We start from the raw sequence: 27941 nt of genomic DNA, 5'->3' as shown, positions 1-27941 counted from the left end.
GGGAAAAATGACTTAGAGTGAGAACAGTTGAGTTGAGACCTTTGAGAAGCTCTAGTCCAATCTCCTTAATTCACAGATGAGACACCAAGGCCCAGAAAGAGGGAGGTTCTTGCTCAAGGTCACACGAGAGCAGGAGCAAGGGGAGCTTCTCCTCTAGGGAGAGGCCTGCTGGGATGCCAGCAAAGAATGGGGACCGCAATCCCAGTTGCTAGGAGGCAAAGCTGACGGGTGAGGAAACATGGCGATAGGCTGTTTGGGGGCCTGTGCAGCACTAGGACCTGTTGCCTCGGGGATGAGAAAGCAGCACAGGTTAAATATAGGACGGGCTGGGCTGAGCCCCTGTCCTCGGGGGGGCCTTACCTATAGTCTGTTCCCCAGTAAAGACAACAACACACACAGGTGACTTCTACCTCTCATGAAAAACTGGTCACAGAAGAGGTAGAGCACCTTACATGGATTAGGGGCTCAGCCATCCACTTTGCTCTAAGCCTAATGTTTCCATTTGGAAGGTCATCCTGTTCACTTGTGGTTTGGGGGAAATTATCTTTCCTAGGTCAGGCCCCTGCCAGTGCATGTTTGGGAGAAACGTCTGCCTCGAGTCACTGTTGTTTTCGATCCTACTCGGGAAATGCCCAGACATACCACTGTCTTGGCCCCAGCAGGTGTGACAGCAGGTGCCACTGCCTCAGAGAGGGAGGGGGAGGGAGGCCTTGATTTCTCAGTGTCTGGATCATGGGTGGTGTTTGTTACTGGGAAAAATCCCACTAAGACACTCTAAGCTCAACTGGTGGAGACTTAAATTTCCCAAGTTCTAGATCGGTGACAGAAATGGAAAATCTGAACAGAAAAAAAGAGAAAACCCAAGGAACCAAGTCCCTGGGGCTGCCAAGGAGGTCCTTCCTTCAAGAAGTTCAATCTAGTGATGTCTTGAAAACAGTACTTAGAGAACACTTTTAACGTAAACGCAGCTGTTTCCAGGTATTAGTGGGGCAAGTGGAGATGTTTCACATGAGGACCAGGCCTTGATCACTCCACACCCAGGCATAGGCCAGTCTGCTCTAAGAGCAAATGTGCTGTCTGTATTCAGCCTCTGCTGGAGACCTGTCTTGGCTCGTCATGGGTCTGTAGAGGGACCCGAGTTGTCAATAGAGAACCACCAGGGTGCCCATACCAGCAGTTAAAAAACAGACCATTTAGAGAGAGGTCTGTTAGAGATGATTTCCTCGGTGTGAAGCCAGGGTTGTGGTTAAATGGGAGAAACATGCTGAGGTGTTCAGAAGTGGTAATATAATGCCTCACCCCCTAAATGTTTTGCCCCAAAGAATAGTGTATACATAAACAAATGTGGCAAAAAGTTAAAATATTGGTGAATTCAGATGAGGAATATCATGTTCAAGATATGTACTATTCTGGCTTTTTTTTTTTTAAACAGAATTGAGAAGTTTAAGCTAAAAAGTAGGTAGTTTACTTTTTCCAGAACTTGAAATTTACAACCTGGTTGAAGCAGTAAAATATCTGGTCACTGATAGGCTAGGAGCACTTCCTGGGTTTGGACCCCTACCAAATCAATATTCCATCACTTATCAGCTTATTTCTCAAAGCTATGATTTATTCTGTACAAGGTTCCACTGTACATCACACATTCATCTACTCTTGCTTACACGGTAAACAAGTGTATACACCAGCCCTTTGGCTCAGGTTCACAGGTCTTCCCTGGAGAAGGGTGTCAGGCCAGTGAGACTCAGGGCGTCTTATTCTGCTGCCTCCTGGGAGCATGGGAGAGTTCTGCCCTCGAGGGGCACAGGCAGGGCCCGGCTGTGTGGGCGCACAAGGGGCGCCGTGCGCAGAACTCTGGGCCTCGGTGCTCAACAGCTTTTCTCTCTGGGACAACACAGAGTTTTGCCCGACGACTTAAGAGCAAAATCAAGCCCCTGGGGAAGAACCATACAACTGAGGCAAGATGTTCCCAGACACCCAGGCTCCAGCTCCCAGGCTGAACTACAGACTGATGCCAAGGGGAGCTGGGGGTGGCATGGGCATCCCTGAGAAACTCGGTCCAAAGGGCCTATGTCAGGAGGCTCTGAGAATGGGGGCGGGGCAGGGAGGCTGGGGCGAAGGAGCAAGTTAAGGGGGAATAAATTAAAGGTGAGAGAAGCTCAAGGGTCAGGGGCTCGTGCTATCCTTCCAACAGCTGGGGAGCAGACCAGGGCTGGGTTAGAGGAAGCTGGCGGGAAGAACTTGATACACTATCAGAAGAAGAATTTCCTTATACCTACTCTCCTCTTCACGTCACTGCAATGTGAAATGAGCCAGGGGCTGGGGGTGTGACCCCGAGCTCCCTGGCAGCTCTGGACATGGCACTGGGGAAAAGGGAAGAGGCTGAGGGATATTTCAGGGAGGGGAAGTTACCCCCTGGTCCCCAAACACTATAAGGCACAATTCTTGGAGGCAACTAGATTCCATCCAAAACATTAAAAAAAAAAACAAAAAACCTGTCAGATCCCAGGTCTACTGTGGCTGTGCTTGGGCCCGGCCAACTCCCACCTAGCACCACTGGGGGCTAGCACTAGAAAAGTTGTACTTGAGGAATTAAAAAAAAAAAATGACCAGCACAACATCCCAGCTGTGAAGAGGTGTGAAAGAGCATCTCCAGTCTGAAAACTTTAGTTACGGTAATTAAAAAAAAAAAAGTTGGGCTTTTAAAAATCAAAAACAGCTTTTTTCAAAGACGTCCCCTCATCTGTACCCCTGGAGTTAGCAGCCTTAAGAGGGCTCTTGGCTCATGGGTGAGCGGGGTCCAGGCAAAGACGGGCAGCGTTCCAGGCAGCGATCCTCCCAGCAGGCTCCAGAGGGCGCTGTGTTCTCAGGAGGCCGGGGCTGGGCCGAGGCCAGTGGGCCCTTGGACAAGATCTTCTCCCCACAGAGGGCTGTGGTTTATCACACACGAGAAAAGAACCACACGCTTACAAATGCAGACATGAGGAGCCCAGCGCACTGTGCTGGCTCAGTCTGCGTCCTGCCAATCTTCCCTACCAGGCGGGGCTCGGGGGCACCGGGCTCCCCGCTCCAAGCTCTGGCCAGGCTGCAGCAACTCCTGCTCTGCAGCTTCACTTTCCTTTATTTTCCTCTTATTTGTCAGGACTTTTTTTGCCTTTTTTTGGTCTTTTTAAAAAAACTTAGGTTGTGGGGCCACCACGGGGAAGGGAGGATGGGATGTAGCTCCTCGTTGCTACATGCGGGAGGGCGGACTGGCCAACTCGTAGAAGAGCAGGTAGGCGTCGCTGGTACGCACTTGGCTGGAGGACATGGGGGAGACGCTGTGGAGAGAGCAGGACAGGTCAGCCTGGCGGCCTGGGGGGCCCGTGACACGCAGCTGGGGCAGCATGAGCGCCTGTCTCGACCTATTGGACACCCAAGGCCATCTCCTTCTGGAGAGCCTTCTAATGGGCAGCTCCACACCTTCTGGCCCTGACCGCTCCTGGGTGAGGGACGGGTATCTGACAGCCGGGAGTCCTGCCCGAGGCCCGTCTCACCTGGAGTCGTTGAAAGTGTGCCACTCGCCTGTCACCGGACTTCGGCAGTAGGCTGTGTAATGGCCGCCCATGGTGGTTCCGGAGTGATTGGACACAGCGTACAGGTTGTAAACAGCGTGGTCTGAAGAGGAAGCCTGAGGTGTCAAGTCCCAAGGTATCCCTTGCACCCTCCCCTTCTGCCCTTCTCAGTCCTGCGTCTCCTCCCGATTTCCACCTCTCTCTCCTCAGCAGCTTCCCGCCACCTTGAAGCCTCCCATCTGCAGCTCAGACACCCGTGCCTTGGTTCTGTGCTTCCAGCTGAGAAATGCTTACTGGTGTTTTCTGAGGCAAATTCCCTCAAGTCCAGGTCTCTTAGTGGGAAATTCACAAATGTTGTGAGCTTGCTGGTTCGTATCCTGGATTCTGAGAACCGCTTCAGATCTGGTGTTGGTGTGAGTCAAGGGCAGAGTCAGCACAGGAGACAGAGCTCCTGAGGGCGCTACACGTCTCAGGAGGCAGAGGAGGGGAGGGCCCAGCGCGTTTTCTCGTCCTACCCTGCCGGCCCCACCTGGCCCCCAGTGCCCAGTCACTCTCTAACATCAGCCCCTGCCCTGACCATCTCAAGGATACGGAGCACCAAGATCTTTGGGAACCTCTGGATGGAGAACTTCTTTATACACCGTTTTCTGGCTCGGCAGCGACAGCACGTCTGAAAGACATGACAGGACAGAGCTGGGAAGGACTCACGGGTGAGGCCAACAGCCGAATGCAGCAATTTCTAGGCTGGTCCGCCCCCAAGAGGACTCTGGGAGATGTGCCCTCCCTGCCACGGAGGGTGATGTACCGGCTTTTCATCGCCATCAAGCATGTCCTCTTTGGTGAAGAGCCTCATGCAGTCCGTTAACGTCACCTCAGGATAACCTCGCTAGGAGAGAGAAGCGAGGGGTCAGAGGTCAACAAAGTGAAAGGGTAAGAGCGAGAGTTTCAAAACTGGGGCGACAGGGGTGCCTACCTTAGCAATGGGCAGAGAGAGGTCCCAGAAGGGATCAAAGACCGTAGAACAGTAGCCACAATCAGTGCACGTCAGGGAGCTCTTCAGCTGCCCAACAAAGAGATCTGGGGAAGAGATGGACACACGACGCCTAAACACCATGTCTCCTTTCTCACTGCTCCCGCCTCAGTCCTCTGGGGGCTGGGCACCGGGAAGCAGGAAGGGTGCTGGGAGAATGGGCTTCTCATGCTCTGCTCAGGCCAAGCAGTTAACAGGGAAGGCAGGCAACCCACCTCCGGCCCCCTTGTCTGCACTTACCCCCGATCCGACTGTCCTCCCGTTCCAGATACTTTCTCCACATCTGGCGCCCTTTCTCATCATCACTAGGACCCAAAGAGAGGAAGACAACTGGGTCAGAGCTCAAACCATGATAAGTGTAAAGACCTAGCCATCTAAATCCTTAATATCCAAAGTTCTTCTGACATCATTATCCCCAAAGAAGTTCCCATAGTTCGGGTCCCAGCCCTCTCCTCCTACTTACGGCAGATGGTCGAGGTTTTCAGGGTTGGACTTGGGCCTCGCTGTGACCCGGTTCACCTCATTGTGCAGCCCATCCAGAAGGAAGCGAAGAAACTCCTGAGCATCCTGCTGACTGAACGTGAAGAAAAGGGAGTAAGCGACACCTCTGGTCCCTCGAATCTGCTACTGCCGCCACCCACCCTGGGGAGGGACACGTCCCCAAGGCCCTTACTTATAGCCGACGAAACGCGGTGCGTATCTCTGGATCTGGGTTTTGAACTCAGAGGGGCTCACCACGTCATTGGGGGATGAGGTCCATATGGTCTGGATTAGTTTTGCAAACTCTACAGGAAGAAGAAAAGGGTAGGGGGGCGTGGAGGACAGCTGAGCCATTTTCTCTATTCTGTAGAGTCCCAACAAAAAGAAGCCAGAGGAAGAGTAATGGGAGAGAAGCATGTAACCCTCGACCCCTACAGTGGCGTGGGAGAGCGTCCAGGGCTGGGCCCTCACCTTCCATGAGGGCCGTGTGGGCACGGCTGCTGTGGCTGAGGTCCCGCAGGTAGAGCCGCTGCAGGCAGTAGTCTCTCAGCTCCCGCGTGTTGCTCAGGCACTGCAGAATGGAGTTCATGAAGCACTGCGGGAGACCACTGGACATCAGCAGCGGAACAAAGACTCCTGGCTGGCATGTCTAGTTACCTAACACTCAGAGCCCTCTGGTACACCTGGCCTACAAATGAAGCCTCCCACAGCCTCAGGGTCCTCTTTCTGTAAGTCACAGTGTTGAAGTGAGGCAAATCCCCGCTGCTGGCATGGGTGAAGTAACTGGTTATTTACTACAGAGGTGTAAAAAGAGTGTCGGGCAGCTGGACAGAGTGAGTGGGAAGTGATGGATGTCCTGGGGGACAGGGATCCAGGAAAGTGACTGAGGTATCAGTTAAAAGGGCGACTGCCCTTTAGCAGTGCTTCCTGCTGGGGTGGGGGTGAGGCAGAGCCCAGCAACTCTGTAAAACATCAGCCAGGAAGGGCAGGTACCAACGGGCCTGGGGGTAGGGAGTGAGCTGCAGCCAGGATCATCTGGTTACACAGTCCCAGTTGAGATGGACTGAGTCCCACCTCAGGAAAGAAGTGGGTTGGGCAGAACTCACCGTGTTCCCAAGGTTTCGAAGACCAGCCAGACCCTGGGCGCTCTTAGAATTCTGTGAGCAAAGAACAGGAGGCATATTCAGGCTGAAGGAAGAGGCCTGGCCTACGTTAGTTTCTCTCTGCAACTTTCTGCCAGTTGTAGCCACTAGCCTCAGGCCACACACATGATCCTCTCTTCAACTTTAATCTACTTACATTGTAGGAAAGCGGGGGGTATGGAATGCCTGTCATTTTCAACACATGACAAAAACACTCTTCAAGATTTTGCTTTCTTTTCTTGACTTATGTGGTTTTGCTTTCTTTAACTGACATGTAATTACACCCCCCATCTTTTATGTTAATACTTTTCATTCTCTGCCATATTGGAGACTGGAGATTAGAAGCCAGAGGCTAGGAATTCATATACCTGATTCTGACAAATTTCAGGTCCCAAATCCAGGCACTCTCTCAAATGACCTACATTTGTACTCTGAGATGTCTGATATCTAAAGCAGCTGTCATAATGAGCACTTCATGGAGGTCTTGAAAAGTTCAATGACAAAACATCTAAACTGAGTTTAGATCTTCAGCTGGGGAAAATCTCCAGTCGGCCTGCCATTCTGAACTGCCAGAGACAGGTGGAATTCCTTCCAGCTGAGCTCAGCTCCTGAGGGCAGTTTAGAGCCTGGGAGAATCCTCCCTCCTGGTTCAGGTTTCAACATCCTGATCGGCCACTGGCTGGGAATCCTTCTGATGGCAGCTTGCGGCCAAGCAGAGGTCAGCACCTGGCTGAAGGTGCTACTCTAGCTCCTGTACTTCTTGTGGAGGCTGGTGAGGGTGGGAGAGTGAACAGGACTCTGAGCAACGTTTGTCCAGGTCTCTTGGCTAATCCTGGCCCAACCTCCAAGAAGTCAGATAACCTTCCAGCTCAAAGGGTTAAAGCATCAGCATACAGATGAGCCTGCTACCGTCTTTCTTGGGGAGGGGACCCGGGAGCAGGCAACTCTGGAGCAACACTGGCTGGGGCATGCGTGGGGCCAGCTCAACCCTGATCAGAACAGGAGCCTGAAATAACTCAGCTAAAATTACTCATGCCGTGTGCTGTCAGCAGCTCAAAGCCCATGAGGTTGTCAGCATAAGGGGGTGGGGTGGGGAGAGGCAGGCTGAAGGAGGGCTTTTCTCAGGAATTGCCCTGCTGATCCCCTACAAGTGAGACGATCCCTCCTTGCCAGTTATCAGGTCTAACACTCACAGGTAGGGAGGGAAATACCTAAACCAGCAGGCAGACCTGCTGTCCACCTGCAGCTAGAAAGAAAAGCCTATTGGCAGCAGGTGGGGTACAAGCATCACTGAAGATCAGCAGTGTATGGTCCCAGACACGACATTTAAATCTTACCTTTATGACAATCTAAACCCTGATGTTCCAGTCAGTGGGCCACAACAGAGATAATTCCCTGGACAAAGACCTTATCAGCCTTTTGAAGTAGACCTGGGGCTCAAGAGAAACACTGAAGTCTGTGTTGCTCATTTGGAACTAAACATTAAAGCCTGCCCACACCTGCATACCTGCTCTTCCTCCCCTAGAATACCCACTCGAACACCTCTTTCCAGCAGTGCTTTATCAGTTCTACTCCGCACCCCTCCCCCACCTGCCTCAGACAACATCTGTCTAAACAGGCCACAGAAACAAAGCATTCTACCGCTGATGACTGTCACTGTCCACCAAGTGGGCCCTCGACTGAGATAGCAGTCACACAGCACCAGTGGGGGTGCGGCAATGGGAGGTTGAAGGCATCTTTCTAATGAAGCATTCCTGTGGTGTTGACACTTCCCTCTCTGAACCAGCGGAGGCAGGTCAGGAAGAACAGGTCACGATCGGGGTTACTATCCTTAAGAATCTAACCCTATATCTGGCCTGGCTGGTGGAGAGAAGTGGGAGGCTCCTTTAAGGCTTCTTCGCCAGGACCCTCTTAATTCTGGGGGTGGGGGCTGTGCCTTTGTCTAAAATTTCCCGAGCTTGAAAGTGCCTGCCAATTTCCAAGCACTTTGTGTAGAAGGCGGATGGGTATCAGGAGTCAGGGGGTGGGAGTGGAGGGGAGAGCAGGGTTGTTCTCAGCCCAGCCAGATATTCTTCTGCCATGAATAGGAAATCAGGAGCTCCAGGGAAAGTCAGCAGTTTCCATTCCAGAGGGGAACAAAATGTCCCAGGAGTGACCTTTCTTACGGGGAAAACAATCCTACCTCAGGGCTGACAGGGAGAGGCCCAAACTGGAGAAGCTGGGAGAGACCCTGCAGGCCAGCCTCTCAGCAGGAGAAGGAAATGACTCCAGCTGGGCTGCTGGAGCTCAAGTGCAAAGAGCTGAGAAAAGTTCGGGGCAAAAACTTCCTTAAAATAAGCCATCAGAAGACCTAATTCGACTCAGGAGCAGCCATTGTTCTAGAAGGCAGGTGCCACCTCCATGGCTAGTAAACAGACAGCATTCACCACCCACTGAAGGAGCAAGAGCCCTGCCGCTATGTGAGCATGGAGGAAACATCTGGGAACACGGGCCACAGAAGAAAGGCTGATGGAGGTTTGTGTCTTCACACTTGAGACCCCAGGAAAGGGCTTTTCCAGCTTACTTCACCTGTGCCATGAGGGTCAGCCATGAGTCCTGGCTGCAGCCAAGGAGCCTGGTGTGGCCCTGGCACGGGGCAGTGCACGCACTGCCAACACAGGAGCTTGTGCTGTTACATAAGATCTGTCAAGCTCTGGCCCCTTCTCCCTTCCCCGAGGGGGCAGTGCCCAGCTTTTAGCCCCAGCATCACTCTGGGGCAGCTACATCATTGAAGGGATCCAGTGCCCACCTAGCTGAACTGGGGAGGGGAGGGGAGGGGAGAGGAGGGGAGGGAAGGGATGTTGACCTCTTTCCCTGTCTGCAACTCCTTTGCCCTTCGCGGGGTCAAAGGACCCCTGCAGCCCACCCTCTGGGAGAGGGCGTAAGCGATGAGTGACGGGGAGGCGGTCCCTTTCTCACCAGCCTTTCTAGCTGGCTTTTAGCCTTGGAGGAGTCACGCCCGCAGAGTCCAGCGAGCTGCCCATTCTCTCACACCCCGAGAACTAGTCAAGGTTACGCTTTTCTGCACCTGTCCTGATAGGTGCCAGGAATTACGAGCCCAAGAGCCACCTGGTGCTGGGGTCAAGGAGAGGGAGGGGGCAGGGGGGCTCGGGGGACACGGGGCGGGGGGCAGGGACCTCAGCAAGGGGGAGGGGGCCGCGAGTAAGCGTGAGATCACCTGGGGAAGGGGCATTCCGTGTCGGGAGACCCTGGGAAAGGAGGGGTGGGGGTTGGGAAGAATCTGTGCCCCGGACGGGCGGGCGCGCGGTGGAAGGGGGCGAGAGGGGGGCACCACGGGAAGGAAGCAGAACCCCAGCCCTCGGCGTGAGGGTCCCGGAAAAGGGCCCCGCGTACCTTGGCTTTGTTGAGCAGAAGCCCCACGAAGGTGGAGAGCAGCAGGGAAGGGGAGAGAGGGGAGCGCGGTCGCAGCTCCTTGGCGAGGGCGGGAAAGGGGGCGGCGGGGGGCTCCTCGGGCAGGGTCACGGTGTACGAGGTGCGCATGCTGGGGGGCGGGCGGCGGGCTCGGCCCCTCGCCTAACGTTGGCCAATAGGGCGCGGGGGAGTACCGCGAGGTCCCACGGCCAGGACGCCCAGGCCGCCACAGCCCGCCGTCCGCGGCGCCCGGCGGTAACCGCTCCGGCGGGCCGATCGCGCGCTCCCGCACCTCAACCTCCCCGGCACGAGCCGCCAACCGCCCCGGCGCCGGCTCTCGCGCTCCTGCCGACTGGGGGCCCCGCCGGCGCCTTGGGCCGCGCGACGTCATCGTAGGGGCGGGGCTAGGATCAGGCCCCGCCCCGCTCGGCCCCTCCCTCGGGCCCCGGCACGCGGACGGGAGTGAGGCCGCGCCCCCGCGCCTCCCGCGGTTCCACCCCCGGCCCGGCTGCCCGCAGCCCCCCGGGACCAGGCGGGCCAGCCCGCGACCGAGACCTGCAGTCCCCGAGGGCGGGCCGGACCCGGGAGGGCAGGACTGGAGCGCGGAGCCCGGGAACCACCTCCAGTTGGGACTCGGGAGAAACTGCCTTTGAGGCCCAAAGAGGACACGTCTCCAAGGCCGAGTGTCAGCGGGTGAGCTTCCCCGAAGGCAGCGAAAGATTTCTAACTTTTGGAGGGCTGCAGATCATTTTGAGAACCTGATGAAAGCCCTGTACTCATTTTTTTCAGGAAAAAATGCACCCACGCACAAACTTTTGCACAACATTCTGGGCGTGTGGGTGGGAGGCGACGACTCAGGCCTTCTTGGAGCCCAATATCCACCCAATCCGTGGTAAGAGGGACCGAGGTAGATTTCCACGGCTTCCGGACGAAATCCCCTCCTCCTTCCAGTCCTAGTTTGGCCCACTATCAGGAAAGGCAATGCCTAGATTTTTTACATGATGACATCAGGTCACTGTCCCTTTTGGCCCCAGGAAGAAACATTTTTTCTGACCTCATCTACCCAATTACCCAACTCCATCTCTCTGAGAATCTCAGATTTTGATTTGTTTTTGGGAGGTGGGAAGAAAGTCACAGCTCGTGGGGAAACTGGTGCTCCCTTGGTGTGTGGAGGAGAGTGTCCTTCTCTGACCCTAAGGGCAGCAGTGCTCGGAGATCAGAGGTCTCTGGGTTTTATTCCTGCTGCTCCACCCGTCTCACCTATCAGGGACCCACACAGAATCTGCCTGGAGAAAGTATCTTGTTTGGAGCTTGAGGGCTATTTTTAGCCAGTATTTTTAGCATTTAAAAATACTCTGAGAGGCAGCAGTGTGTGCTGTTACTCATCTGTGGCCTCCTTCTGTTCCTCTTGGCCTGCTCATCCCCACATGTACACGCGCACTGCACACACAACCGCAGCCACATGGGGAATGTGTCCAGGACACACGTATGGCTGTACCCCAGGCCTCCCACAGAACAGCACTTTTGTGCTGTTGAGAGAGAAGCACAGACAGTCGCCCCCGTGTTCCCGCCTCAGTGGTGGGAGGAGTGGGCAGGAGGCAGTGGCTTCTGGGCATCCTCCTAGGTGGTAAGCGACATTAGAAGCGCAGATCTCCCAGTCACTGTCCTTAACGGGATTGGAGCTGGGCCCTGGGCAAGATGCAACCACCTTTCCCTCCATGGTTCCTTCTTCCTAACCACACCCCTCTGAGCCAGTCCCACACTGTCTACAGCAAGGCTTGCATTTCATCACATCATTCCCCTGCCCTGACACACCTGACTCTTCCAGCTAGTCCAGAAGTCTTAGGTAGCCTTGTCTGTGAGGCTGTGGTCCTTAGGCTGGATAGCACCATGGTCACCACCCTCACTCTTCTCTAATCCCCGCTGCCAGTCAACCTGCTTTAGCACATGCCTTCTCTCCTTTAACAAAACTGTCACCAGTAAAGTACTTACTAAATGCCAGGCACTGCTGAGTGCTTTATATACATTATGCCAGTTAACTTGCATAACAACTCAGTGACAGTGACGCAGTAACTATTACCTCTATTTTCTAAACGAAGGATCTTAAGCCCTGAGAGTTCAAACGACTTGCCAGGACTGCAAAGCTGGTACATGGCAGTGTGGGGCTTTGAACCCAGATGGGTCCTACAGCAAAACCCATGCCAGTAACTACTACCAGGAGATTCTGGAATGCCCTTGCTGTTCTCTGGCAATTATCTCCTTGTAAATTCTGCTCAAAACTCATGTTTTCCACAAAGCCTTTTCTAATGAACTCCAAGTTCTAAACATTCCATTACTGCATAGCATACTCTCGGTTTTCTAGCATTCGGTTTCCACCGTACCAATTTGTCTTACTATGTATATCTTTGTGTTATACATGTCTCTAAGACTTCTGTAAATGGTCTGAGCTTGTGTGTTGATTGTACCATCACACTGATACCTCAAGGGCAGGACTGTGAGTTCTCTTAGTGGGTGCTTAATAGAGGTGTTGGGCTCATCACGAAAGGGGGCCAGACCAGTTGGTGCTGGAAGTCCCACTGAGCCTCAGAGGGTGGGGTAAGTCTGGGTTTGCGTGTTAAGTGATTTGCAGGAAGTGCTGTCAGGCGGTCACCCACTGGAGCGTTTGACCTGTTTCCCCATGACGTAGGCCAGCTACCCCGGGGACATCATGGCATTCTGCCAACCTGCTCTCTCCCTCTTTCCTGGGATGTAGGAGGTCAGGGGCATTGCTGGGAGCAGGGAGGCCCAGCTGGGGAAGGCTCTTGCATGGGTGCCCTTTGAGAAGTCTGGTTGGTCCAGTCTTGTCAGGCAGGTGTGATGGCTGCTGGACACGGCCATGAAGAACTGTGGTCATTTCTCAAGACTCCGTGAGACCCTTTCTCCTTAATGTCGTTTCCTGAAGTGGCATGGGCAAAGCATACAGTCTTCAGGGATCTGAATCTGGCTCTGGCTCCGTGACTTTTTGCCTCAAACACACTGAGCTAAGCTGAGCAGAACTCCTTGCTGGAGCCCAAGACTGCCATCTCTCAGACCCTGTGCTTGACCTGCCTCTCCTGCTGGAATTTTCTCCCCTCAAATCCCCCCTGGCACGGATGGAGTATTTAAATAAATTAAAGTCAGGGTTAGTTGTGTGAAGACAAGACTGCAAATATCTTGCTTTCTCAGCTGTTAGGGGGCAGCCCAGTCCCAGGTTTAGAAACATGGCTTAATCTCTGCTCTGGCACGCACCTGCAATTACCCACGCAAGACGGGACAGACTGGCGGTCTGACTGAACTGGTGGGGGCTCAGGGTCCTTGTTAGGGGTTCGGCTCTCAGCCTTCCAGGGCCCTTGGGGAGGGAGGGCCAGCCAGCTGGACCGAGGTCCCTGGGAAGCTCCTCCTTCCTGCATCACTCAGACCCCAGGAGGCCTACAGCTCTGTGCTTCTTGGAGCCCCTGGGCAGTCTGGTCTGGACCAGCTGGATTCCAGAGGCCCACACACTTCCCTCTCCCATTTATGTCTTTGTGTGGGGTGCCAGTTTTACATTTCCATTGAGGTGAGAGGGTGCAGGGAACGTGTGCAGCTCTGAGCCCTGAACGTGATGTTCATTTCTGCAGCAGGATGGTCAGTGGAGCGGCTCTCCCACAGGCCAGGAACATTTTGCCAGGCTCGGATGAACTCCTGCCTTGCTGAGCCCACCCCCATGCCACTTGACCTCACTCACAGAGACATCCATCCCAGAGTGGGGGTGGAGGAGGAAGCAGGGAGCATGGTGCTGGGCACTGGTTGAGAAAATGAGCCTGGATAAGGCGGCTCCAAGGCCACCAGCCAGGTCACAGCCCACAGCCGGTCTTCAAGGCCTGAGACATTGGCGTCTTGCTGATTCTGACCACAGACTACAAACCGACTGCCCTTTCTTCCTCAGCAGCTAGGATCAGTTCAGCCATGGGACCCCTCTGTGTGATCTTCCTGGGCTGTGAGCACAGCCCTCCTCCAGGTGGCCAAGTGGGTGAGGACAAGCCCCAGGGTCTCCGGCTGCCAAGCTGCACAAACAGGATGGCAGGGATGCCGTTCAGCGTGGCTGAGTAAACAGTGAGAAGGCCGGGGACAGAGGGAGAGGTCACGCTTCTCACCCAGGAGCCGGAGGGCAGCCGCCGCCGTCCTCCGCTTCAGACTAAAACTCCTCCCTTCCCCCCACTGCTCGACAGCAGTCAAGTCCAAAGTCCCACCTGAGAGGAAAATCACATGACCTCATCTTATATAATCTCCCTGTCACTGAACAGCTGGAACCCGAGGCTCTGTGAGATGAGTCAGCAGCCCCCCCAGTGGCAAATAGGATCTAGGTAGTCCAGGTGCCCAAGGCCGACTGCTCCTAGCAACAGGTCCCAGAGCAGAGGGCAAGGGTGTGGGAAAGGCCGTGTGAGGGCAAGAGGCTGGGCCGGGCTCCGCATCTGAGTAGCAGGTGCCCAGCCCATGGCTTGTACTCTGGAGGGCCCTGGGCCAGCTCCCAGCTCTTCTGAGGGAGAGGAGACGGTGCCCTGGGCAGGGTGAGCGCAGGGCTGAAGCTTGCAGGCAGAACTGCCAGGGCTCAGGGGAGAGAGCAGCTGGAGAGGGTGGAGTGGAGGATTAGCGTGGATTGTAGGGGTTAAAGCGCAGCCTGGGCAGGGCTCATTGGGAACAGCTTGTCCTTCCATAGGCCCAGGGGAACAAGAGAGGTGGGGTGGAGGGGGGATGTGACCAAGTTGGGGGCGTGGACCCCTGGCTCTCTGCAGGGCCAACCCACCTGGCCTGGCTTGAAGTCCCCACTGTGGGTAGTGAAAGTTAAAAAAAAAAACAAACCCCAAAAAACCCAGTTCTGAACCAACATACAACTCTCCTGCAATCTATCTGAAGGGGGAGTCTAGGGCAGCCCTCACTGCCCTAGGCTGACAGCGCAAACTCTGTGGACTGCCATCTTGTCAGTGCTTAAGCAAGCCAGCCACGGACGGAGGTGTTCAGAATTCTTGTCCCCCTCCACCAGTTCTTCACTCGTGCTCAGCTGAGTCTGTGATATTCCAAGTTCATGTGGGCTGTTACTATTAACAGGAGGATTGAATCTGGTTAGATCTGTTCTACTCTGCAGTTGGTCCTGCTTCTTTTGACCTGTAGTTCAGGTCAGCGGCCCAGAGAGCCCAGGGGGCCAGGGCTGCCTTAGAGGAGTTGGATCTCACCTGGGGCCCTGCCCTAGGATGCACTTTCTCACCTTTGTTCCTCCCAGCGGTGGTCCCCTCCCTCCACTCTAGTCAGCTGCCAAAGGCCCCTTCTTTTCCAGCAGCACCTTTTCCCCCTTGAGTTTAAGCCAGCTCTCCCATTGCATTTTACTGATTGCAGATTCCTCCACATCCATGATTTGCTTTGAACCTCATGACAACCCTGGGAGGTGGGCAGGGCAGGCATGACCATTCCCTTTTATGGGTGAGGCAACAGTTCAGATGAGAGGTATCCAAGGTTAAAAAGGCAAAGTGTTCTTCCAGCGGTCAAACTGTTCATCCCAGCCTCGAATGACCTCTCCCTATCCCATCACCTATGACACTGAAAAAACACCTAGGGCAGCCTCCTGTTGCAACTATTTTTAGAACTTATTTCCCAAGCTTCCCCGAGGGCAGGGACCACGACTCACAACTCTCCTGCTCCGCGCGCCACCCCCCCCCCACCCCACCCCCCACCCCCACCCCCCCCCACCCCCCCCCCACCCCCCCCCCCCCCCCCCCCCCCCCCCCCGCCAAGCACCTGGAAGGCAGAAGGGAGGACTGATATTGATCAAGCACCTACTAAGTGCCAAGCCCTTTCACACCACAACCTTTGATTCCACACCAGGATCTCTGAAGTGGGAACTATGACCGCTCTCATTTTACAGAGCAAACAGGTTCAGAAGTTCATGCATTTCTCTAAGGTTATGCTGCTAGTAAGCTGAACACCATAAAATGAATGAATGAGACGGGAAGAGCCGTGGATTGTGGTCAGAAAAGAAACTGGACCTGGTTATAGAAAGAAGTGGTCCAGGCCCCACAAACAGGGTCGTTCTCACCCCAGCAAGATGTGATCAGCACCAGAAGCGAGGGTGAGGGCAGTGAGGGAGAGGAGTGAGATCAAATCAAAGCCTCACACCACTGAGCCCAGGAGGGGTCTCTCCCAGTTGGTAGTATTGCGCTGACCAGGAAATTCGTTCGGGTTTTTCTGTTACAGAAAAACTCAGACGACCTTTTTCTTGAGGAAGAGCTCAGAGTGAAACACTAGCACAGTGTAGGGCTGCTGGTTACTCCTGTGTGTTGTGGGTTGTTTCTGGACAGGGAAAAACGGATGTTACAGTGGCTGAGTTTGCCCTGGGTCCACCTGCCCACTCCTCTGAGGTCCTCTTGCAAAACTCCCCTCAGGCTGGCCCTGGGGGAGGAGGTTGGGGCCAGGGTGTCTGCTGTGGAGACTCCAAGGGGGTTTGGGATCTGCCTGTGTAGGAAGGAGGAGGCCCTGCTCTCCGCGGATTGGGGCTGAGAACGGCTCTGTAGTTTAGCCTGTGGAGGGGAGGTTTTCGCACCTCAGTGTGCTTGAAGATTACCTGAAAAGCTTGTGAAAAAGGGCAGAGTCTCAGGCCCTATATCCCTAGAGAGTTTGGCTCCAGGGGGTCTGGATGGGGCCCGCAGACAATTCAGCGCACAGATGATTCTGAGCTAGTCAGTTTGCAGACCCCACTTTTTAGGAACACTGAGCCCCATAAAGAGTCCTTCTGAACAAAGGGAGGGAGCCCCTCAGAGGCCTCTAACACCCAGGCCCCTCCATTGAGAGTCGCTTTCTGATTGATTGCCCCTGAGATGAGCAACACCAGACCTGTTCCAGCCAATCACACTTCAACCCAAGTACATGTCCCCTGAGAGCGTGTCTTTCTCTCCGAGGCCAGGTCTGTCGTTTGCCTTTCATCGTCCACTCTAGCCCTCCAACGTAGCCAGCCCTGCCTTCTTAGGGTCTGAATGTTCTGGGAGGCACCAGCTTTTGCATCTCCCATGGCACTTCACAGGGGGCCCAGCAAGGCTGAGACTCTAAGCAGTGGTATCAAGTTGTCCTCTCGGGACCTTTAGTTATGACAAGGTCTGTGTCCCAAAGCCCCACCCCCATCCTGTACCCCTGCTCCGTTTTTCTGGACAAGTCCCCTAAGCAGCATTTCTTGCTGTGGCACAACTATTGTTTCTAAAAGACATGTGTCCTAAGAGTCGAAGGGCACATAAAGTAATAAAGATGACACAACACCCAGTTCTCCTGCCCATATGCTTGCCTGTCCTGCATACCCACTCATATCCATCCATCCACCTACCCACTCACTCCCCCATCTATCCATTCATTCCTCCATGTATCTATTCACTCCCCCATCCATCCATCCATCCATCCATCCATCCATCCATCCATCCATCCATCCATCCATCCATCCATCCATCCAATCATCCATGTGATACGCAGGTCAGCTGAATTCTACACTGAGCTAGGTACATAGTGAGGGGTCTGGAGATTTGATTTCTTTCTTATCCTCTGAAAGCTCACCACCTAATGGGTAAATTGATGACTACACAAGAGGAAGAATTGTAGTCAGTGCCCAGGAGAGGTGTTCCAGGGATCAGATGTGGGTGGGTCATGCCAGCCCTCACTCAAGTCTCCAGCAGAGCCTCTTCCTTATTTGAACCCAGGCACATTGGAGTAGAAAGACTGGATCATCTAAAGCCCTAGGCAAGAAGTTCTGCACCATTTTCTCCAAAGACACACGAGAACTACTCCTGTCTAGACCCCTGGTCCAGAGCCAGGTTGCGTCCACCAGAGGAGAGACCCTCTTCTTCTGATGTCTTACGTCTCAACGTTAAGCCATGTCTCTGGACTGAGAGGTAAAAGCCTGAGCAGGAGGGGAGATGCAGTCAGGGCCGGGGGGGCCTTTCTTACCACAGGGCACACTGGTGGTCTGGGGGTCTCAGCATGCAGTCCAGGATGGGGCAGGGCCTGCAGGGGCCCCAGGCATGTTGGGTGAGAAATCAGAGGATAAAAGTCGCAGTGTGTGTGAGGGTAGCTGGGCATTTCCAAGAGCACTGCAGGGCCATCATCGAGGGCATGGGTCGTGAAGTGCATTTCCTGGGGAGAGTGCGAGAGCCCCTGAGCAAAGACATCAAGCCACGAGGGCACCAGGTGCGCTGAGATGACTTCCCTGGTTCGTCCCCACCTGGGCTATAGGAACAGCCACTGTGAGGCCTGGGAAGGAAAACCTCTGCCTGTGATCGTCGGTCAAGGTGGAAGCCCTTTCCTCATCAGTGGCTTCCTCCCCAGCCCATCACCAGGTCCCCAAGGGGCAAACTCACCATGGTGTCTCGCCCTGGGGAGCTGGAGCGGCTGGACACAAGGGCCTGGCCCTTGCCCTTCTCCCACAGACTGTAACGGCCACTGGGTCGGTAGGTGGGGCTGAGGACTTCGGGGGCTCGTGAGGGTGGGGTCGGGGTGGGCACCTGAGGTGCGCTGGCCTTGCGACCATAGTTCTCCAGGTAGTCGGCCAGGTACTCGGAGCGGCTGGCTGCCTGGTACAGGCCCTGCAGGGCGCACAGCTCCTTGCGCGTGCGGGCCAGCATGGGGCTGCGGCCCAGGTTCCCAGAGTCCAGCCGGTAGCTATCTGAGGTCCGGAGGCTGGAGAAATCCCGGGCCAGGTCTGATTGACTGTTCGGCTTCTTCTGGGTCAGGGTCACCCCCTGGTCACGGGCACTGACAGGCAGGTAGCTGAGGGAGCTGGTGGTCACTCCATAAGGGAACCCGCTGCCCCCACTGAGGCCACTCCCTGAAGGCCGCTCAGTGCCCCGAGTCTGGCTCTCCGCCCGCTTACCACCCCCGATGACGTCAGGTCTCAGCAAGGGGCGGCCTCGGTCATAGTCCAGGATGGAGTGGGGGCCATAGGTACGGGGACGGGTGAGATAGCTGATGGGGGGGCTGGGCTTGAAACCAAGCTTCTCCTTCTCCAGGAAGGAGGCAGCCAGGTTGGCTCCGTAGGAAGAGGGAGTGTAGGTGCCATAGCTCGATTTGGTGAAAGGTGCATCTGTATAATGGGCCGATTCTGTGTAGCGCTTCAGGGTGGAGGAGAGCTGGGACATCCTTCAGGGCGGCACTCGGTGGGGACTGGGAGCCTCATGGGCTGAAAGACAAGGAAAGCAGTTGTCAGAAGGCCCTGCCGGGGGTCAGGCTGCTCCCATTGTGCCTGCTTTCCATCCCCCAGTGGCTTGATCTCAACCAGGGATCACACTTGTCTGTTTCCAGGAAAGCCACTGGCCCACCACTGGAACACACCTCCGCATGTGCGTGCGCACCGGCATGCAGGTCTCCTCGCACCCAGGCATTCACACCTCAGGGAGAGCCCCAGAGCTGAGCAGGCTTTCATAAACTACACGGGCAATCAGTCTCAGCACTACTTGGATTGGATGCTCCCCTCAAAGCCCCCAGCCTGAGAGCAGGGACTGCCCCACCTCTGCAGCCCTTCAAGTAACAAATAGTATTCCAGGGACTTCCCTGGTGGTGCAGTGGCTATGACCCTGCACTCCCAATGCAAGGGCCCCAGGTTCGATCTCTGGTCTGGGGACTAGATCCCACGTGCCCCAACTAACACCCAGTGCAGCTGAATAAACAAAAACAAAAAAGCCCCCAGTAGTATTCCAACCCAAATCCCATCTGCTTCCTCTCCTTGGTTTCTTTCTGCAGGCACCCCCGAGATGAGGGATGCCACCGCCCTTACCCCCTGGATTAAAAACTGCTGGACATTCCAAGAGTTCAGACTGCTCCCCTCTTTGGAAGCAATCTTTCGGGAATCTTACACTGTTCAGACAGCATGACCTGAGGATCATTTAGCCACATCCCTGATGAGGAACAGGAAGGCCCATGAGAGGAGGAAAGGGGCTTAGATGTGGGTGGTGGTGGTGATGAGTGGCTGAGAGGAATGCTTGACCTCAGTCTCCAGACCCAATCGCAGAGTACTTCCCTGGACGTGGCCACCTGCTGCGGTGGGGGATCCTTGTGTGGTAGACCCCACCCTCTTCATTGACCTAAGCCTTCAGTTCTAAGTGGAGTTAGGGCCCTGTGGCCTCCCAGGGCTCCCCCTATCAGTACCCACAGCAAACTGATGGTGATAATGACTCGTGCAAAGTGGGCCCCCTAGAGGCTAAAATCCTGCACTGCAGGCAGAGCTCCTGTCTCCACCTGCCGTCCTTGCCGCTGGGGTGGATCTGCTGAAGGAACACAGAACCTCTGAATTGAGTTTTCAAAGCCCGAACGGGTCGACTTTTTTTTTTTTTTTTAACTTTCACATCAAATATATTTTACCACAAGTGAAAGAGGACATTTCCACATTCATCATCCAATTGAACCTTCCCGCAGGCCTAGGGAGTGGACAGCCACGACCACAGTTTACATAGAGGACACCAAAGCTGATCGATGCGAAACAGCTAGAGCCAGGTCTCACCACGGGGACATCAGGTTTGGGAATCTAGCCCAGATTTCCCTGCTGCTGAAACAAGGGTGATTATCAGTTAGATGCACTGCACCTGTCACCTACCCTCATTGTCAACCTCGCTTTAACTGTTGCTACAAAGGACTTGTAGCAGCATCCTCCAACTGTTACTCAGACTGAACAGTAAGATGTTTGCCCGAGCTGTTTTTCAGGAACTTGGAGTCAGCTGTGTCCAAGTGCATGCTCTAGCCAATTAAGACTGGTTAGGACATCCACCCCACCGCCCCGCCCCGGGGGCATATGAGAGTGTCCACTCGATGAAGGGTCATCTATCTTATGTTCTCCGTTGTACAAGTGGAAAAGTGCCACTGACTTGCCCAGGGTCACATGCTAGCAGAGCCAGGACTGGTGTCCATGTCTCTCAGATTTCCAGCCCAGTGCCCTTCCCACTTTACCTTGACTCACCACCCCCATCAAATTTAGGCTCACGTGGGGACCCCCAGAGTCCCTCCATCTCCGTAAACCTGCAGGCTTTATCTCAATGGAGCTGGAGGGCAAAGGAGGAGTAGGTAAGATCTCTTACTTTCCTTGAGGGTCAACAGGGGCTCTTGGGGGCTCCTGGGGTGGTGGGAGTGCAGAGCCGCCCAGGCCTCTCAGAAGGGTCTTGCCCCGTGGCTGACTAGCTCGTGATTTTGCCCTAGTCATTGAACCTCTCTGAGCCCCAATTTACTCACCTGCAAAATCAGTATAGTGATCATCATGATTCCTACCTCACAGGGTTGTTGTGAGGAATAAATGAGATAATAACATGTGAAAGCTCTCAACAAAGACAGTGGTTATTATCTCCTCTCCTAGCCCTGCCAGGCAGCCCGGCTCCTCCCTTTGTAGGCCTATAATAATGTCGGGGCTGGCTGTCTCCTGGCCGGGCCAGCCTCTGACCGCAGCCCCGATCATCGGGGTTCTCCCCGCAGCTCCTAGTGAGATGAGTGGGTCGTGGGCAGAATCTGGCTGTTTGGCAGTCAGTGGCTCAGGCAGCCTACAGCCTGCCCTAGGCCGCAGCCTAGCTCACTAGGGCAGAGGGGACTTGGTGCCAAGCCCCAGGTGCTGAGTGCCTGGCAGAGAGCTGTAGATACTCAGTCCATGTAGGGTATGGGATAGGTTGCAGAGGCGGGAGGTGAGCAGGTGGCACTTTTCATATAGGCCCTAGGACAGAACTTCCAGGCTCTGCCAGAGACCTCTAGCCATTTTCAGTCCAGGCCGATGTCAGAAAGGCCTGGCCTATAAATTACCATCCATCCTTATTCCCTCCTTGCCTGGCTGGGGGCTCCCTCAACCAGCCATGTTCCCACGGCTAGCACACCTTCTACCCCTTTCTAGGAAAAGAGAACGGGAGGAGGACCAGGTGTAAGGTTGGGGGAACCACAGGCTTCCCTCCCATCTGCTTAGCTTCCTGGGGTCCAGAGGAGGAAGAGGAGGAAGGCTGAGGAGGCCAGGGGCGGAGACAGGCAGAGGCTCGGGGTGGGGGCGTGGGACCAGTCCTGCTCTATTTCACTTTGGAGAGCTCCATCAATAATTCAAAGTCACAGAGGCTCCAGGTCTCAGGAGCTGGGCTCTGGGACACCCGGCAGCCAATCAGATGTGCCCCCCACCCCCACAAGGGCCTGAACTCCTGCTTCCTCCCCACGGGTCTCTCTACCCCTCCCCCCACACTTGAGCTCGGGGGAATTGGTATTCTGCAGGCAGCACCCCAAGCTTGCAACCTCTCCTGGCCCTGCTGACGCAGAAGTGCTGGGGTCAAACAGGTACAGCGGATAGGGACAGACGGCCCTGGGATGGCCCACAGGTCGCCCTGGACAGGATCAGGGTCAGAAGTGGAGCTGCACCACTCGAGGGAGGGCTCCTAAACACTGCTCTCCTGTCTGCTTCAATCTGCCAGACAACTGACAGGCCTCCCCACCACGAACAGCCCCCTGGAAGCTGTCTGGTCAGTGCTGGCATCTGGCAGAGAGTTCCTCTCTGGGGAGAGGGTCCCGACTGCGGCTGAGGCCTGGAGCATGCCTGTCTCCTCCCCCAACCCCTAGTTTCGCCCTTGAGGACAGTGCCAGCACCTTGCAGGTGGGCAGACAGCTTGGGTTGGTGCCCCTCGAGTTACCTGGCGTGGCTGTCCCTGGAGGCTGCAGGAGGCACTCTGGGCGGGAGAGCGGGCCGCGGCCCTGGCTATAGCTCTGCTGCCCAAGACAGGGACAGGACAGGCACTCACATGGCCGCGAGTCTCCTCGTTGCCAAAGGAACGGCCTGAACTGAATGGCCCTTTCATGGGGCAGTGGGAGGCCAGCCGATTGGCTGAGATCCCCCGTGCCCCTCCCTGCCCAGTGTGGGGCCCCTGCTGCCCTTTCGCTGTTTACCCAGAGCTGGCAAGTACAGGCATGCGGTTCCAGGCAGCACCTCCCCAGGTGCCTGCCACCTCGGACAGTGGGGCAGCCTTCCTGCCAGCCTCTTCCTCCATGCAGGCTCACCAGGGCCCTTGGCCCCTCCCTGTTCTGCCAGGCTTCCCTTGCTTCCCTCTCGTTTTACTCACCTCCCCTTCTTGGGAGGTGTGGAGGCACTCTTCCTCCTGAAAGGACGAGGGAACCAGTTGGCCATCACCCCGCCAGCAGGTACAGAGCACCCCTGGACCAGGCACCCCACTGGGTAATTCTTAGGTAGCTTGTCATTTTCCAGCAGCCCAAAGTCCAACACTGACACAGCCTTCTCAATGCCCCTGGCTTACAAACATCATTTGAAGGTTTAATTTTTTTTAATGTTAAATTGAAATTCAAAATACTTTGATTCAAATAGACAAGAAATTTAAATAGTGAAACAGACAAGTGTAGCATTTAGCATTCATATTTCTGAAGTTATTAAAGCTTAAATCAGCACTAAGACTTCTGGGACACCGCGTATTAATCACTCACTTAATCCTCATGACTGCCCTAAGCAACAGGTGCTGTTATTATGCCGGTGTGCAGATGAGAAAACTAGGGTTTGGAGAGGTAGTGTGGATCGCGCGGGGTCACACTGGGACTGGGACCTACCTGGGCTCTGTCTGCTAACGCCTACCTTGAAGCCAACCCACCGCCCCCTTCTGTCTTCCCGGGCCTTCCCTGAGCTGGCACAGGGTGGGGGGCCTGCAGCGTGGGGTGAGGGGGTCCAGGTGGCCGCCGTCTAGGCAAAACAGCATGGCAGGTACAGACTCTCAAAGGAGCTGCCCTTCGAGTTTCCACTGCAGGCAAATGAAAGCGAAGCCAGGCGCAACCTGAGCCCCAGAACAACGCTGATCTGCTGAGAGATGGTCCAGGAGGCCTCCATTTCACCTGTGATGCCAAGCTCCTGCATGTCCCCCGCCTCCTAGCCTTTGGCAGCTTGGGTACCCAGTCTAGGTGAGTCAGGGCTTAAATGAACCCTATCTTCCTGGGGCCACCAGCCCATTACGTCAGCCACTGTCATTTCCTGCTGCTCACATGAAGGGCTCCCTAACCTGCCCAGTCAGGGGAGGGACTTGCTCCCCAGGAATGCCAGGCACTCTTGGCCCCCAGGGTATGGGATGGGTGATGCCCAACATCCCAGTAGCCTTCACGGCCCCTCTCTGCCCAGATCCGCTCTCCTGTCTGGGGTGAAGGCACGCCAGCTTCTGTGGCCTTGCCAATGCCTGGATAGAAAGCCCCTAGCTGGGGTTCAGACATATACCTCAGTGGGGTTCCGCCCCTTTCCTCCTATCTGTGTTCAAGGAGGTGAGTAGGGAATCCCAGCCAGTCCCACAGGTGCTTGGGAACCGTCACAGTGGTGACCTCAGAGCTTCCCACAGCTGCTTGCTAACAACATCGGAATGAGACACTGAGACATATGACCTTGAAGGGTAAAGTGGGCTGACAGAGGGGCCCTGTCTCCATCTATACTTTCCCACCCACAAGCCCAGCTGCTGGGACACTGCCTAGACACAAGCGTCATCCCTTAGGTCGAGGGATGTCCTGGCAGGAATGGAAGATGTAGGCAGAGGGGGAGGTTGGGGTGGGGAACATTTGTGCTCTCCCAGTTCAGGAGTTCTGCTTACTGCTCTCAGATGCCTGGGAGCCTCAGCCTGCCGCGAGCGGCTCTACCTCTCGGGCTGGCACCCTCTGACCCACCGGTTTAGTGCCTGATATGCTTTGGCTGGGAGTCATCAAGGGGACTGGGTCCCTCTCAGTTGCTCTAGATCCCAACAGTTACTCAAGGCCTGGGAGGGGGTAAAAGAGGTAAAAGAGACTGGAGACTAAAACCAGAATTCCGCCTGGAGGAGAAGAGGTGGGTGGGCTTAAGGCAGTGTCTCTTTAGGGTTCTCCTTCATTTGGGTTGGGAGGGGGTGGGCATTTCTACACATCCAAGAAAAGGCAAAGATATGGGGCCCCCAGGCAGTGTTGGAATCCTTAAGTTCTGTTTTCCAACCACGACTATCCCAGGCACTCTCCTGGAGCCCCCACCCCAGGGGAGAGCCCCAGGCTCCTTCCCTCTCCTCCAGGGCTTCAGCTTCCTCCTCCTGGCCTCCCAGCCCGTGGTCCTGCCCCTTGCTCTTGCGCATAGCACCTCCCAGGCCTGGTGGGGTCGCCTCTCACATGCTCCCCCAAACAGACAGGGATCCCTCAAACAGACAGTCCAGGGCCCTCTGGACAACAGCCCTGTGAAGTTCGGATACCAAAGGGACAGTTACTGACCTGTGTCCGGGGACACTGGGCAGGATCTGGGGGGCTTCTCCTTCCCCGGCAGGGCAGGGAGTGCAGTGGCGAGCCCAGAAGCAGGAGTCTGACTTGGACCGGGTAATCCGGGGCTCAGGTTACTGACTCGATATATATAGTATCTTATCTGACCTCATGGAGATGGCTAGCTCCTCTCGCTGGCATTCTGAGCTCAGGGAGAATTAAAGGGGCAGTGGCAGGCCCTCCCTCTTGAGGTGGGTGCCAGGCAAGGAGACTGTTTGCAGGGAGCGTTTTGAAATGGAACAGAAGGGGGATTCAAGGGGAAGCAGAACTGGAAAGAGGGTAGAGGGATGGGGGTGGAATTAGGCAAAAATATGGAGAAGGAGGTGTCAGTTACAGAACTAGAGAAGAGGAAGAAGCCCCAGTCCACCTCCTTTAGCTTTGAGATAGAGGGGACCTGGAGGCAGACAGCAGCTCGCTCAAGGACACAGAGGCAGGGAGAGGCAGAAGGGACCTCTCTCAGGTTTCCGGTTCAAACTCTTTTATGATGGACTTCTAGGCTTGGGCTTGTATTCCAAGTCTTTCCCTTTTATTGCCTCGGAGACATTTAAGCTGTCATTTAAGTGGTCCAAACCTTATTTAGTCTTAAAATGGGAGTAATAATGATGATATACCTCACAGAGGTGAGGATTAAATAATGCTTGTTATTTCCTGGCATATAGTAAGAGTTTAATAAATGATCATTACTACTAAATCGAATACTTCCACTTACAATTAGTGGTAGCATTTGTCGGGTGAAACTTGTTAGGGAAAAAAGGTTCCTCCAGGCCACCCCGTGGGAGTGCCCTGTTCTCATGTCAGAAAATTGCCATGGTTTTCCGAGCTGATCTGTGTCCCATAGCTGGCAAGGCAAATGAGGCTTGCCCTATTCCCAGATATGCAGTCCACCCATCAGAGAAGGGCCAGGCCCACTTGGGCTCTTTCCTTCTCTACCTAGAAAAATATAGCAAGTGTAGCGTCCCCCAGGCTACCAGGAGCAAGCCTGGCTGCTCTGGAGTGGTTCCACTCTACCTGGAGGAGTGTTCAGGATCCCGAGCCTACAGAGCCAGGCTGGCTGGGCAGGGTCACAGGAGGAAGGTGCAGGATTCTTAACCTCTCGGGCGTTGGTGCTCTTGTCAGCTCCCAGTCTGTTTCTCCTGTTTCTCGATGGCTCTCCCTGGGGACTGGGAGTACCCGGGATGGTGCCTCCACCCTGTCTCAGCAGAGACTACTGACTCAGCTCAGGTCCTGACGATGCACTTCAGAGGACGCCCTCGTCCCCAGCCCTCATTCCAGTCCTCATTCCGACTCCAGTCTGGCATCATCTACAGCATCAAAGGAATGGTGGTTGCTCCAGCCCCAGCCCAACCAGCTCTCCTTTCCTCCACTGTACATGTCAGACTCTGGGGACCTTCTCCTGCCTGTGCCTGGGGAGATGAGCATGGGCAGGATCTCCAGCTCAGTCCCATTCTAAGAGTGGCCAGGTCAGGAGGTAGATGCTCCTCCTTAGAGGACAGCCAGAATGGGTTGGCCAGGACTTCCTTAGGCTGTTGAGTATAAGTTACTTGCCTTGGAGCATCGCGTGCCTGATTCTGGTTTGGGATTGGTGAGAATTTCAAAGATGCCTCTTTCTGGTTTGGGATTGGTGGAAAATCTACCTCCCTTCCACTTAACTACTGCCCTCCCGCCCCCCCACCCCCACCCCCTTTGGCAAACTGACCAGAGACAAGCCCCCAGGAGCTTTGAGAGGAGGGAGTAAGAAAGCTGCCACGCACATGTTGGGAGGGGATGTCAGGGTCCAGGCATCACTCTCCGCCACATCCCACACAGGGCTCGGAGATATGGTCCTGCTCAAGCAGCGTTTCCTTAGAACACGCTGATCAGCACACAGATGGCTCTCCCTGGCACCCTGAGCTGTCGGCTCACACACACAACTGGCACCCACAGCTGGAGAGCCTCAGCGCAGCTGGCATTTGCCCTACATTTCTAGTGCCCATTCTGCCCAGGCGGTCGTTGACACCTCACTTTCGGAGCCTCAAACGGCACTGCCCTCCGTATCCTCCCCTCCCAGTCTCCGACAGGTGGCACGTACCTGCCTATTCTCCGCGGATGGATGAGTCGAGCCGGGCACAAGCATGGAGCTACGGGTGAGTCCCGGCTTGTACTGGAGCGGCGCAGTGAACAGCCGCTGACGCAGAGGGCTCCCTGGCCTCGGCTCTTGCCCGCCTCTACCCCACCTCCGCCGGGGGCCCAGAGAGGACCTCCCCGGGAAATCGGCGCCACCCAGCGGGCCGCCGCCTCATTGCGCCGGGGCCGGCAAAGCCACACCTCGCGTCTCGCATCACTGAGACGCGTCACGGCGATTGGCTTGTTCCTATTGTGACGTCATCAGAGCCCCGCCCGACCAGGATCTCCCAGGCGACCGACATATACAGAGAACCACGTGGAGAAAAGGCAGAGGAGCTTGGAGTGGGTGGTTGGAGCACCTGAAGTGGACCTAAATATGACACGACGGGACAGCTGGAAGGTATTGGGAAAGAGGAAGGGTCACGGGGAGAAGGCTCAGCGTTGAACCCCAGGGCATACATATCAGCTTTCAGTTTTTAGGGAAGGGTAAATGTTCCAGCTCCTTCCCACCCAGCTGGGAGAGGGCCAGTTCTTCTTCCTCTTCCCTTCTTCTCTACTCTTTAAGACACTCTCTGCTTATTTTACTAACATGAGACGAGTGATTGGTGGTGTTTCCTGAAGTGGGTAAACGGTAGCACTGGGTCAGTAGAAGAGATTCTCTTTTTGTCTTTCAAGAAAAAGCCAAAGGAAACTTGATTTTTTGTCACTTCCATTCTTTGTATATAACCTTCCCCCCTTTCCTCCACCGTGAAGAAAACCACACGGCCAGGTAGATTGGTGCCAAGGCAAGTCCAAGGTTTTCAGTTTCACCTGGACCATCTGTCCTTCCAAGTGTCCTTAACTGCTTCTCTTATTCTCTACAGCTGGCATTTGTCCATTACCACTCTCCCAAGTCCCTCCTTGTCTTCTTTTTCCCTGAGGAACTAGAGGCAATCAGGAGGGAAA

At 55.1% G+C, this 27941-nt stretch overlaps 1 protein-coding gene and 1 long non-coding RNA gene across 9 annotated transcripts; one reads left to right on the top strand and one right to left on the bottom strand.

The window, feature by feature from the left end:
- Positions 1 to 1588: 1588 nt before the first annotated feature.
- On the bottom strand, positions 1589 to 27052 carry USP2 (ubiquitin specific peptidase 2). Of its 8 annotated transcripts, XM_020871975.2 has the most exons (15): positions 26962 to 27052; positions 25902 to 26194; positions 17999 to 18816; positions 17589 to 17774; positions 6168 to 6218; positions 5533 to 5656; positions 5255 to 5366; positions 5045 to 5155; positions 4822 to 4886; positions 4525 to 4628; positions 4357 to 4437; positions 4143 to 4221; positions 3846 to 3953; positions 3534 to 3654; positions 1589 to 3317 (listed from the first exon to the last, which is right to left on the bottom strand). In XM_020871975.2, exons 3-15 carry the CDS (start codon positions 18773 to 18775, stop codon positions 3230 to 3232), a joined length of 2007 nt encoding a protein of 668 aa, XP_020727634.2. In that variant the 5' UTR covers positions 18776 to 18816; positions 25902 to 26194; positions 26962 to 27052; the 3' UTR covers positions 1589 to 3229. The 8 variants fall into 8 exon arrangements, with proteins under 8 accessions (XP_020727634.2, XP_020727638.2, XP_020727635.2 ...); XM_020871979.2 differs by lacking the exon at positions 17589 to 17774; XM_020871976.2 differs by lacking the exon at positions 25902 to 26194.
- LOC139037158 (uncharacterized) lies at positions 10044 to 19995 on the top strand. The gene is made up of 3 exons (XR_011489995.1): positions 10044 to 10307; positions 17342 to 17533; positions 18939 to 19995. It is a non-coding gene; the product is annotated as an uncharacterized lncRNA (long non-coding RNA).
- Positions 27053 to 27941: the final 889 nt, after the last annotated feature.

Source organism: Odocoileus virginianus, chromosome 10 (assembly GCF_023699985.2).
Source record: "Odocoileus virginianus isolate 20LAN1187 ecotype Illinois chromosome 10, Ovbor_1.2, whole genome shotgun sequence".
Taxonomy (NCBI): domain Eukaryota; kingdom Metazoa; phylum Chordata; class Mammalia; order Artiodactyla; family Cervidae; genus Odocoileus; species Odocoileus virginianus.
This window is presented reverse-complemented; position numbering and strand designations above follow the sequence as displayed.

Bases quoted from the DNA above. Each gene is read 5' to 3' on its own strand.
- USP2 (XM_020871975.2), bottom strand. From the start codon at position 18,775: ATGTCCCAGCTCTCCTCCACCCTGAAGCGCTACACAGAATCGGCCCAT. The intron at 4,887-5,044 runs GTAAGTAGGAGG...TTTGGGTCCTAG, and splicing joins GAAAACCTCGACCATCTGCC to TGATGATGAGAAAGGGCGCC. The intron at 3,655-3,845 runs GTAAGCATTTCT...CTTCCTCTTCAG, and splicing joins ATTTGCCTCAGAAAACACCA to ACCACGCTGTTTACAACCTG.